This window comes from Sinocyclocheilus rhinocerous, unplaced genomic scaffold (genome assembly GCF_001515625.1).
Source record: "Sinocyclocheilus rhinocerous isolate Xijiao unplaced genomic scaffold, SAMN03320098_v1.1 scaffold631, whole genome shotgun sequence".
NCBI classification, from domain to species: domain Eukaryota; kingdom Metazoa; phylum Chordata; class Actinopteri; order Cypriniformes; family Cyprinidae; genus Sinocyclocheilus; species Sinocyclocheilus rhinocerous.
The window spans coordinates 57,414-69,698 of NW_015656501.1; the positions used below are offsets into that span (position 1 = coordinate 57,414).

Here is a 12,285-nt window from a genome sequence, read left to right on the forward strand (position 1 = left end):
ATGAAAAATGATGTCATCTTTTACTCCCCTTCATCATGATGTTCCAACTCTGTATGACTTTCTTCTGTAGAACACAAAAGAACATATTTTTTGAAGAATGTTTTTGTCCAAAAAACTATCCAAACAAAATACTTCAAAATATCTTCTTTTGTGTTTTACAAAAGAAAGTCATAAAAGTTTGGAATGACATGAAGGTGAGTAAATGATGACAGATTTTTCATTTTTTGGCTGAAGTATCCCTTTAAGATGACAAGCCGTCATTGTTCTCACACACTGAACAGCTGAACACTTTTTATTATATTAGCTAAATGAATGTCTCTGAAAAATCGGCATATTACATATAAAGATAATCCCTTGTATTTTTAAAAAAGCCCTATTTTAATAGGTATTTACAGCCTGTAAAACGGAGCAACATCTTTTCACTTTCACATATATTACAACATCTTTAAAAGTATTTTTTTGTACAGAAAATAGTCATATGCAGATGAAGTGCCTCGCATTACAGACACGTTTCAAAATACAGAATATGATGATAAGATACACTGGTGATTAATGTCATGTCTATCTTAAAATAATTACTTCCATACTTCATAAAAACAAGGTGCTCATGTTATGTTCAAGCCCATATGCAACAGAATACACACGTGTGTACACAAATACATAGTGAGGAACATAAAACATGGTGGATCATAATACTTCAGAATAAACAAACAAACAAACAAATAATGGATTGGTCATCTCTAATGGACAAATGGTTACTAAGTAAAGAATGTTTCTGTTGACACGTTTTACTTTCACAGCATTTGACTTCAGTTTCCTTTTGTTGGTGACGAAAAGTCCCTACATGCCCCAGCAACTGTGATTGATTGTAGATTTAGTCAGCATGTTTGATCACCCTGCATGCACAGACAGACTGTAAAATGAATGTAAATTCTTGTAATATCTAATAATCTGAAAAGCAGTCACAAGACTTTCTGTGGTCACTTGAAAGTGCATATATGGATCACAGGGACAGAAAACTTTGACAGCTCTCCTTTAAAAAAAAAACAGAACTTAGACATCTCAGTGAAAACCTATACATTAACGTGAACGGCACAGCATGGAACATACAGTGAATTGATCAGGGTACAGTATGAAAAAGAATTAGTTGTATTCACACAAGTGCAGCATATTGCTTCTTTGAGTATCTTAGTGTAGTGTGTGTCTATATATATGTTTCTTAAGAAATCCCTCTTAGAATGCTAGAACAACAGAATGAACGAACAAACGAACGAAGGATATGATTAATTAAATTAGAAATTTGAAATTTCTTAACTAAACATTAGAACAGATTCTAATATCAACAGATATGGCTCAGTAAATATTTGAATCACTTTCCAACATTAGAATGCATAAAGAAAATGTAAAGAGAGAGAGAGAGAGAGAGAGAGAGAGAGAGAGAGAAGAAAAATACAAAGAGAGCATATCAGGGATCGCATTGTAATTCAGCTCACTGGCTGCCCTCTACTGGTGACTTTGGGGATTGTTCAATTGCTGTGATGCTCGGATGATGCCAAAATATATGTGGGTTGAAAAATTGTAAAATTGGTACATTGGTAACACTTCACTATAAGGTTGAATTCATTAACATTAATAATTCATTAGGTATCATGGCCTAACCATGAACAATATTTTAACAGCACTTATTTAACTGGGTTAATGTTAATTTCTACATACACCAATTGCCTACATTTAAACATTTCAAATGTTAACTATCATTACTGTATTATGAGCAAAAATTAATAATACAATATATCATGAATATAACAGTAGTGTATTTATAATTTACCTAGATTTAAAGATGTTTTAAATTGTTGTACATTCAAAAGTTTGTGGTCATTAGGATTTTTTAAAGAAAATAATGAATATATTTATTCAGCAAGGATGCATAACATTGTTAAAATGCAACAGTAAAGACATTTATAATGTTACATAAGATTTTAAAAAAAGAATAAATAACACTCTATTCATTAAAGAATCATGAAACAAACTGTATCAGGGTTCCCACAAAAATATTAAGCACAACTGTTAATAGGAAATGTTTCTTGAGCAGCAAATCAGCATATTAGAATGATTTCTGAAGGATCAAGTGACACTGAAGACTGAAGTAATGGCTGCTGAAAATTCGGCTTTGCCATTATAAGAATAAATTACATTTTATATTATAATATAAATATGAATATGATATATAAATAATACATGATTATTTAAATTAGAAAACAGTTGTTTTAAATTGCAATATTAATTCATAATATTTTTGTTTTTACTATATTTTTTTGATCAAATAAATGCAGACTTGGTGACCATAAGAGACTTTTCAAAAACATTAAAATTCCTACTGACCCCAAACTTCTGAATGGTAATAGTTAGTTACCAATGTTACCAAATGCATTAATTAAATGAAGTGTCATCAAAATAATTAGCAAATGGATACACTGATGTTTGCAAAGATACTTCATAAATACAAAGTGAAGGACAAAGCCATTGAACAGTGCTGTTGTACTGACCGTAACTGACATCAGGCTTCATAGTTCAAAGCAATCTCACAAAAGGAAAAGAAAACAGAGGATATTCAAGAGATTTCCTCAGCATATCCTAGAAAGTTGTGAGAGACTACACCTCCAAAATGCGGCAGCTAGAAATGCATTATAAATAGAAGAGGTATCCGAATTATAGAAAACAAAGCGGCACTGGTAGAAACCCAAAGTTTTGACTGTGTAAATGGGTGAGGACCAGGCCAGCTCACCCCTGTGGTGCTCAGAATGAGTATATTGCTCTTCTGCCTCGAGTTACCTGTCTGAGTAGACCCTCATTATCCAGATTTACACATATTTTCCTAATTAATGAGTCAATGTGATGAAATTCAGACAAATGTGGAGAGTAGACTGCACCTACATTTTGTCTGTCTATCAAATTCAGTCAATTTCAGTTAGGAGGAACAGAAGATATAATGACCCAAAATGAACATTATGATAGATTGTTTGTTGTGTAATCTCAGTAGCTGGTGTGTTAACCTGTAAATGGCGACCTCTGAAACCTCTGGAATCACTGGCCCAAAGTCTTCTTCATTAGAAGATCTGCTTAATCCTTCTGAAATAGTCTGGCTCTTGGTAAAGGTAAATGTAAACGGTCACCATGCACGGTCACACTCCCCTTCGCATCTTTCAGAACAACACGTAGAGCCATTCCACTCTGCGTTTCTTCACATTGTAGATGTTGAGTGACAAGCAGCCATGTTAAAACAGACCACACGGATGATTCAGAAAGGAAAAATCAGAAAACAAACCATCTGTCCGAGTGAAATAATCCTTTGAACAGACACGAGACAATCAACATCCTGGACTCCAAATGTTTCAGGCTTGTAGATGAGCCATCTCCCTCCCTGAATGGACCCTGTTTAGCTCTGCAAATGTGGGGAAAGCATCATGCTCCTCCTTCGCTTGCTTTTATCCTCTCTCTCATTCTTTCTCAGGGGTAGGGATGGCCGTGTCTGTGTCCAGTCCAGCTGAACACTACTGGGGGAGATCCAGCTCTCCCGTGTGTGAGTGAGTGGGTGGGTTCAAACCAGCATGTGTCTGCGACGGTGCAGGGCCAGATGGTCTGAGCGGGAAAAGCTTCGGTCGCAGTCCCCACACTTAAAGGGTTTGACCCCTGTGTGCTTACGGTAATGTCGTGTCAACTCGTCTGAGCGGGCAAACTTCCATGTGCAGCCGTCCCAGGTGCACTTGTATGGCTTCTCACCTAGTGGAGATAATGAACCTTACTTAAGCAAAAATAAACACCGCTGTCATTTTGGGAATATTAAGGAAATTGTAAAATGTGAAACAATCAAGACTGTTTAAAGGAATAGTTCATCCAAAAATGAAAATTTGCTTACAATTTATGCACCTTCAGGCCATCCAAGATGTAGATGAGTTTGTTTCTTCATTTGAACAGATTTGGAGAAATTTAGTATTACATTACTTGATCACCGATCGATCCTTTGTAGTGAATGGGTGCCGTCAGAATGAGAGTATCAAACGGCTGATAAAAACATCACAATAATCCACAATACAACTCCAGTTCATTAATTAACATCTTGTGAAATGACGATTTTTTTAAATGGAGAAAGCATTTTATGATAAAAAGAAACAGTTTGAAGTTAAAAGCATCTCGATGATTAGATGAGGATTTGTTTATTACAAAAAACGAGAAATGACGATTTTTTTTAATGGAGAAAGCAATTTTATGATAAAAAGAAACAGTTTGAAGTTAAAAGCATCTCGATGATTAGATGAGGATTTGTTTATTACAAAAAACGTAGCTTTTTGCTTCACAAGACATTAATTGATGGATTGGAGTCATGGAATCTCATTCAGACAGAACCCATTCACTGCAGAGGATCCACTGCTGAGAAACATTTTTTTCTTTTTTCTTTTTTTAATCTGTTGTGATAAAGAAACTAATTCATCTACATCTTGGATGGCCTGGCTGAAGGTGACCAATTTTTCAACAAATTTTATTTTTGGGTGAACTATTACTTTAACCAGAAACAATACTCCAAATTCAAATAAATTGATATTGAAACTAGGTGTACAGATTGTATTTGTGTGCTGACAAACCTGTGTGTGTCCTCCTGTGTGCCTTTAAATGGGAGCTCTTGGTATAAACTTTATTACAGCCTGCAAAGTCACACCTGTGGATGCGTCGTTTCTTGGAGTCTGGAGAATCAGGTGGCTGTGGCCGTCGAATGCTCTCAATACTGAATGGTGACATGGAACTGAGAGAGAGAGAGAGAGAGAGAGAGAAAGAGAGAGATTTTATTCACCATGTATAGGGCATTAAAATATTGCCAACTGACCTTATTCAGCATCCTACGAAATTAACTGAGATAGCAGCATGTATATAAGCTAACTGCTGCCATCATGTGGTAACATGTTTTATTCACTATGTATAGGGCATTAAAATATTGCCAACTGACCTTATTCAGCATCCTACGAAATTAACTGAGACAGCAGCATGTATATAAGCTAACTGCTGCCATCATGTGGTAACATGATATAAAACAACAACCTTTCCAAGCAGTAGTTAAGACCTGGACCACGTGTTTTCCTCATAAAGTGATTTTAGTGTAATCACCAAGACTGCATATTGTTGATCAAAAATACAGTAATATTGTGAATTATTATTATTATAATTTAAAATAACGGTTTTCTATTTTTATATATTTTAAACTTTATTTTATTCCAGTGATGGCAAAGCTGAATTTTCAGCAGCCATTACTTCAGTCTTCAGTGTCACAAGCTCCTTCAGAAATCATTCTAATATGCTGATTTGCTGCTCACAAAACATTTCTTATCATTATGAATGTTGAAAGCAGTTGTGCTGCTTAATATTCTTGTAAAAATGGTGATATATATATTTTTAATCAGAATTCTTTGATGAATAGAAAGTTCGTGATTTTAGTGTAATCACCAAGACTGCATATTTTTGATCAAAAATACAGTAATATTGTGAATTATTATTATTATTATAATTTAAAATAACGGTTTTCTATTTTTATATATTTTAAACTTTATTTTATTCCAGTGATGGCAAAGCTGAATTTTCAGCAGCCATTACTTCAGTCTTCAGTGTCACAAGCTCCTTCAGAAATCATTCTAATATGCTGATTTGCTGCTCACAAAACATTTCTTGTTGTGCTGCTTCATATTTTAAATTTGTGGAAATAGTGATGTATTTTTTTCCAGGATTCTTTAATGAATATAAAGTTGACCAATATGTGCTTACTGTAAATATGCACTTCCTGAATAAAATTATTAATAAAAAAAATCTGACCCCAGCTTTTAAATGGTAGTGTGTATTGTCCAAAGTAATCTATTTTAATTGAATTGAATTTAAGTTATATTTAATTATTTTATCTTATTTTCAATATTCAGCAATGCAATGATTTTATTGGAGCAAATATACTTTTTATATGATCTTACAATAATATTAAACATAAATAATAATATTAAAATGTAAAATGACCTTATTTTCAACATGAGAAATTATTAAATTCAAATTGGTTGCATAATACAGGCTGTATTAGATGTAGTAAAAAATACACATATGTATATAAAATATAAAACGTATATATATGTATGTATATTGGCCACCTGTGGATGCGTCGTTTCTTGGAGTCTGGAGAATCAGGTGGCTGTGGCCGTCGAATGCTCTCAATACTGAATGGTGACATGGAACTGAGAGAGAGAGAGAGAGAGAGAGAGAAAGAGAGAGATTTTATTCACCATGTATAGGGCATTAAAATATTGCCAACTGACCTTATTCAGCATCCTACGAAATTAACTGAGATAGCAGCATGTATATAAGCTAACTGCTGCCATCATGTGGTAACATGATATAAAACAACAACCTTTCCAAGCAGTAGTTAAGACCTGGACCACGTGTTTTCCTCATAAAGTGATTTTAGTGTAATCACCAAGACTGCATATTTTTGATCAAAAATACAGTAATATTGTGAATTATTATTATTATAATTTAAAATAACGGTTTTCTATTTTTATATATTTTAAACTTTATTTTATTCCAGTGATGGCAAAGCTGAATTTTCAGCAGCCATTACTTCAGTCTTCAGTGTCACAAGCTCCTTCAGAAATCATTCTAATATGCTGATTTGCTGCTCACAAAACATTTCTTATCATTATGAATGTTGAAAGCAGTTGTGCTGCTTAATATTCTTGTAAAAATGGTGATATATATATTTTTAATCAGAATTCTTTGATGAATAGAAAGTTCAAAAGAACAGCATTTATTTGAATGGAAATTATAAATGTCTTTACTGTCATTTTTGATCAATTGAATGCATTCTTGCTAAATTAATTAATTAAAAAAAAAATCTTATTGACTACAGTATTGACTTCAAGTAGACTAAGAGAGGAAAGTTTAACCATTTAAAAAGAGGTTAAACTATCAGCACACACATTTTCACAAGTTGCCATTCCTCAAATATATGAAAGAAAATGTGCACAAAATGTGTGAAATGTAAATGTATTCATCACTAACCAATATTTTACATATTGTTAACTGAAAAAATAAATAAAGTTGCTTGCCCGTATTGCTAATGTTCTACTCATAATATATCACTAGATGGTGCTGTAGACCTGATGCATTTTGATGGTATAACGCAAACACTCAGAGGCCAAAAGCATCTTATTTTTTTCTTACAAAACAAGTCATAATTCTTGACATCTCAAGCTGTGACATTTGTTGCTTGTTAGTTTGCTTTTAGCAAAATTCAAGGGAATGTCTTAACATACTTATTCCAGTCAATATTACACAATATTATACGATCAAATGAATAAAACGGTACAGTTCAGAACATGCTGTCTGTTGTGACTGCTGTGAGAAAATGAATTATTGCCATTCCAGAGGGTGGGCCAGCTTTCAAACTGTAATTGAGCGGATTTGTACATATCAACCAATGAGCTCACTGAACTGTTGAAGAGCGGAGAGCCACGTAAGTGTGAGGACATGATGTGTTTGAAAGCAAGAGAGCGTACGAGTAATTTTATTCCATTTCTCCAATAGGTAGAAAGAGAGTAAAGTCTAATTACATTACATTGTCCTCACTCGCCTTCCCTTCTAAGGTAATAAGAGCTCTATGTCCCCTGCTTTGCTGATTGGCATAGGCTGGGCCTGGCAATAAAGGCAGAGGAGGCGGAGCCAGACAACCCCTCCAGTGAACTGTCTCCACCACACACAGCCCAGTGAGCCCACTTCCTGTTTCTCCCCTGCTTCTGGGTCACCTTTTGGTGTTGGTGTGCTGCCAAGCAAAGGCCTAGCGGAAATTAGCCAATGTGTCAGAAATGAGGCTGAACTTTCTCTCTCACTGCCTCGAGCAAACACACACAGAGAGTGAAAGAGAGAGTAAGAAAAAGACCCAGGAGGGGAGAAGTGAAATTGAGAAGAGGAGACAAAGAGAAGCCGAGAAAGAGGCAATGAGCCAAACAGGTTGTTTTTTTTTTTATCTCAGAGAAATTACAAGAGAGTGAGAGAGAATCACAGAGAGAGTTTCTGTGAGAATAAAAGTTGGTGGCAGGTAAAAATGGAGGGGGGTTGATGTTAGAAGGAGAGTTCAGAGGGAGTGATGGAGCACAAAGGGAGTGACAGGATTTACAGTGGAAAGACTTCAGTGGCAAACTCTCACAGGATGTTTACAGTCTGATATATTTCAGAGGGGACACCACTGACATAAATAGTGATACAGTAGTCTGACTTGCAGAAAATGACTTGAAAATACAGATCCACCTGACAGGTTCAGATGGTTATTCTCCTTAATGTAATTGGGGGGGGGTTCGTCTAGATGCATGTCCAATACACATCAACCAATTTATCTTTTGATTCAGTCAATAAATTATTCAATATTTTAATTTGAATGTCGGATTGAAATGAACATCGCTGTTATTAGAGTAGTTAATCGTTAGCATAAGCGCGGCTAACGCTAATATAATGAGCATTAGAATGAAGTGTCTTTATTAACTATTTAATGCTCCTATAACTTTTATTTGGGTTAAAAAACAGGAGGACATGATGATATTTACTATTTTTACACACCAGAGGCTTTGAAATGAATTGTGAATCTAAAATATGCATGTTAGAGAATGTACAATCACAACAAACTATACAAATGATTATTATTGTTATACTTTATTCTCAAATTATTAATTTTAACAACATCAGCATTGCCTATAGTGTGTATTAGCATGTATAGATTCAATTTCTGTACAGTCTAATATCTAATTGTCATACCATTCGAATTTCATATTAAATTTCAGATCATTTTTTACCAAAAGTTACAGACTGCAGCTTTAAGAAATACTAGAAAAAGTACTATTCATACCAAATATTTACAGCTCACAAACAGGTGAGAGAACCTAATATATATCAATGTTTTGAAAGTAGTCTCATATGTTCCCAAGGCTGCATTTTTTTCACAAAAATATAGTAAAAACAGTAATATTGTGAAATACTAACTTTACTATTTGAAGATATTTTCAAATGTAATTTATTCCTGTGATGCAAAGCTGAATTTTTAGCAGCCATTACTCCAGTCTTCAGTGTCACATAAACCTTTAGAATTTATTCTAATATGCAGATCAGATGCTCAAACCTTTTTTTTAAATTATAATCAATGATGAAAACAGTTGTGCTGCTTGCTATTTTTGGAAACCGTGATACATTTTTCCAGGTTTATTTGATGAATAGAAAGCACTGTGATTTTTAATGGATTTAATGCATCCTTGTTTAATAAAGGAAATGTATCCTTGTATGTATGTATAATAAACAGTGTTGGGAGTAACGCATTACAAAAGTAATAATATTACAGTAGTATATTACTTTTTGCTGTAACGCAGTAATATAACGCATTACTAATCAAATTTGGGTAATATTATTACTCGTTACAATCTCAGTAAGTAAAGTTACAACAACATATTTTAACTCAAAATTAAGTGGTGAATTTACCAACACCGCAAAACAGCACCAGAGAAAAAAATCCCGCGGGTAAAATAGTTTGTCTATTTCCTGATGCTGGAATTAAATGGTTGAGATGACTGCAGAGACGGATTCTACATTTGTGAGATGGACACACTCCTGTTATTTTCAGTTCATCGGAGAAAAGGATAAGAATGCATGGTGCAATATGTGCGAAACTTTTTTGAACATTAACGCATGTCAACATATTCTGTTACACCAAATACACAAAATAATGATCTTTAAAAAAGCATCATATGACCCCTTTAAAGTTTACTTAAATCAAAGCCTTTTGTTGGGTCACACCACTGATTCAACCATGTCTGTTTTTACTCCTTGTCAAAAAGTAACATATGCTAGTGCCGTCACCTACTGTAGAACAGTGCCGAGCTCTGCCGCCCAGATGATGGCTAGACCTTTAAAACAGCTCTTGTGTGAACCCTGCATAACCCTGCCATCCTGGCTTTGTGCTTTTGTCGTTGTGTTTCTGTGTGGAGGGGATATGAGTTTTTCTGTATGTTGAAAAATGTCTCTGAAATATTTCATCATATCAGACTGAATTGAGCTCTTGGTCTTTTTGTCTGTGCTCTCCCTTCAGAGTGACCAGCAAAGTAAGCTTTCTGCTCACGGCTCAGGGTGTTCTCTGATACACTCCCCTAAACATGTCCCAACAAGACCTGCATCTCGTCCAGACTGCAGAGAGGAATGACAGAAAAGAACCAAGGAGGCAGGGAGAGATATGATTAGATTACTGTACTACTGTAGGTCTACTCTAGGTACTGTAAAAAATAAATACATATTATAATATATAAAACTACACATATAAATATAAAAGTATATACAGAGAGAATTAAAAAATATTATTTAAATAAGTACTATATAGTAAATTATTAATGTTATTATAACAATATTAGTTTTATATTAAATATAAATAATATTTTATAAATAAATCACAATTTTATAATATAAAGTATTAACAATATATTATATACAATTATGTATTGTAAATATTACAAATATTAATATTTTACTAATATTAAATATAAATAACAAATGCCACAAATAATTCACACTTTTGTCAATGTCAAATAAATAAATCAATTCTGATGCTTCAGTGATTTTAGAAATAACTACATTATAATAAAGGGTATGCAATATAGATTATTAAATCGAAAGGAAAAAGTCTGAACGAAAAAAAAAGGGCTTATTTTATATTTTGTTTGGAGCTCTTCAAGAAACAGTACTGTCAAAGGGTTAAATTCTTTGTTGTACTATAGAGCTATTCTTTTAAATCAGTGCCTGATGACGGCAAAAGTTATTTCAAATCTTAATATTTGTAGAAATGAGAGTCCAATATCAGTCAATAATAATAATAATATTACAGCCCCTTTCCAACAGGGATTCATGGATAATGCAACACACACAACATAGAAACCCACATAGATGCATGTGTCACTTAAGAAGCTCTCAGAGATGCAAAAGTTGGGCAATGACTTTTCGACTGTTTATCTGAAACTGATATCAGCAACTTAAAGGCAGGTATCAGCACATAACGGCATCTGGCCTCTCGCTCAGAGTGCCGTGTTGTGTGATACAGGGCTTCTTTAGCTGCATGGATATTTAAATTAATGAAGAGCTGACAGTTCACTCTCTCCCAAATTGGCTTGTCTGGTAGTGAGGACGGTCTTATAGTGGAGACTGAGTCATTTTGGGTCGGCTATGACTGGCCTCTGACAGGTCTGTGAGCCGAGGGGGTTATTTTAGTCCCGCGGGGCCTCACGGTGCCAGCCAAGCCAAACTCTGCGTCCACAAATTTGCCCCACAAGACAAGGCATCATTCCTACTGTTAGATGCTCCAATCTCATTGTAGTCTGCATTTTATTGCCTAGCCTTTGTAATTTTCTGCTTCGATTATTGTGCAAAAACACTGACCCAATTAAATGACAATATTCTTCATCAAACACTTCTTTGATGTGATAAATGCTTATTTGTTCTCGTCCATTGAGTCTGCCGTGCTATCAGTGTTATTCTTGTGGCGACGCTGCCCACAATGTTATCTTATTTCACATGCTAGAATGAACACAGCTGCACACATGCCCTCTTTCTCCTTTTCTCTCTCTCTGTAAACAGGCAAAAGCAGCAGCTCTCCCAATAACACCATTCCTGTAAATCTGGTTAAACTGCGTTTGGCATTCTGCTGCACTGGGGGGCAAAGTCCTAGTAGCGTTTGTCCACAGCACACTCAGAGCAAAGGGAAACATTTACATGGTGTCAGTGCGAAGCTTTGACATACGGAGGAATCCTGGAATACTTTCCAAACCATTTGCCTAAATAACAGGCTGGACGGCAGGGTGCTGGAAGGGGGGCTGGCTCATGGAAAACTCTTTGGGAGAAGTCCTAGGCTGTTTTTACAGCCTGCAGGGCTTGAGAGTCTTCTGGTTTTGATCATGTCACTTAATGAGATGTCTTTAATGAGATGACTACCTCATCTGAGTGAAGACACATGGAGTTGTGCCGCTAATGCTGAGTTCACACTGCATGATTTTCAAACTCGTCGGATCGCCGTTGTTTTCACACTGCGTGACTATCTGGGGTAGCATTCAGTTGCTGCTGTGTTCACATTGCACGATGGATCTGCGACAGGGGGTTTCACATTGCATGACTTCACAATAGGAAGAATCGCCGACAGCTCTGTCTGGTCCGCAAACTATGTTTCACAACAAAACACACGCG

At 35.1% G+C, this 12,285-nt stretch overlaps 1 protein-coding gene across 2 annotated transcripts in view; it reads right to left on the reverse strand.

Annotated features, from left to right (window-relative positions):
- Nucleotides 1-2,379: 2,379 nt before the first annotated feature.
- The window catches only part of LOC107720110 (Krueppel-like factor 12), a 47,061-nt gene continuing 37,155 nt past the window's right edge, over nt 2,380-12,285 (reverse strand). Inside the window, exons 5-7 of one of the 2 annotated variants that reach the window (XM_016527712.1) lie at nt 6,177-6,260; nt 4,641-4,714; nt 2,380-3,780 (exon numbers count right to left, since the gene is read on the reverse strand). In XM_016527712.1, the coding sequence (XP_016383198.1) occupies nt 3,599-3,780; nt 4,641-4,714; nt 6,177-6,260 (340 nt within the window). In that variant the 3' untranslated portion in view covers nt 2,380-3,598. Of the gene's footprint in view, nt 3,781-4,640; nt 4,799-6,176; nt 6,261-12,285 lie in introns of both variants that reach the window. The other variant, XM_016527715.1, reaches the window with a different exon arrangement.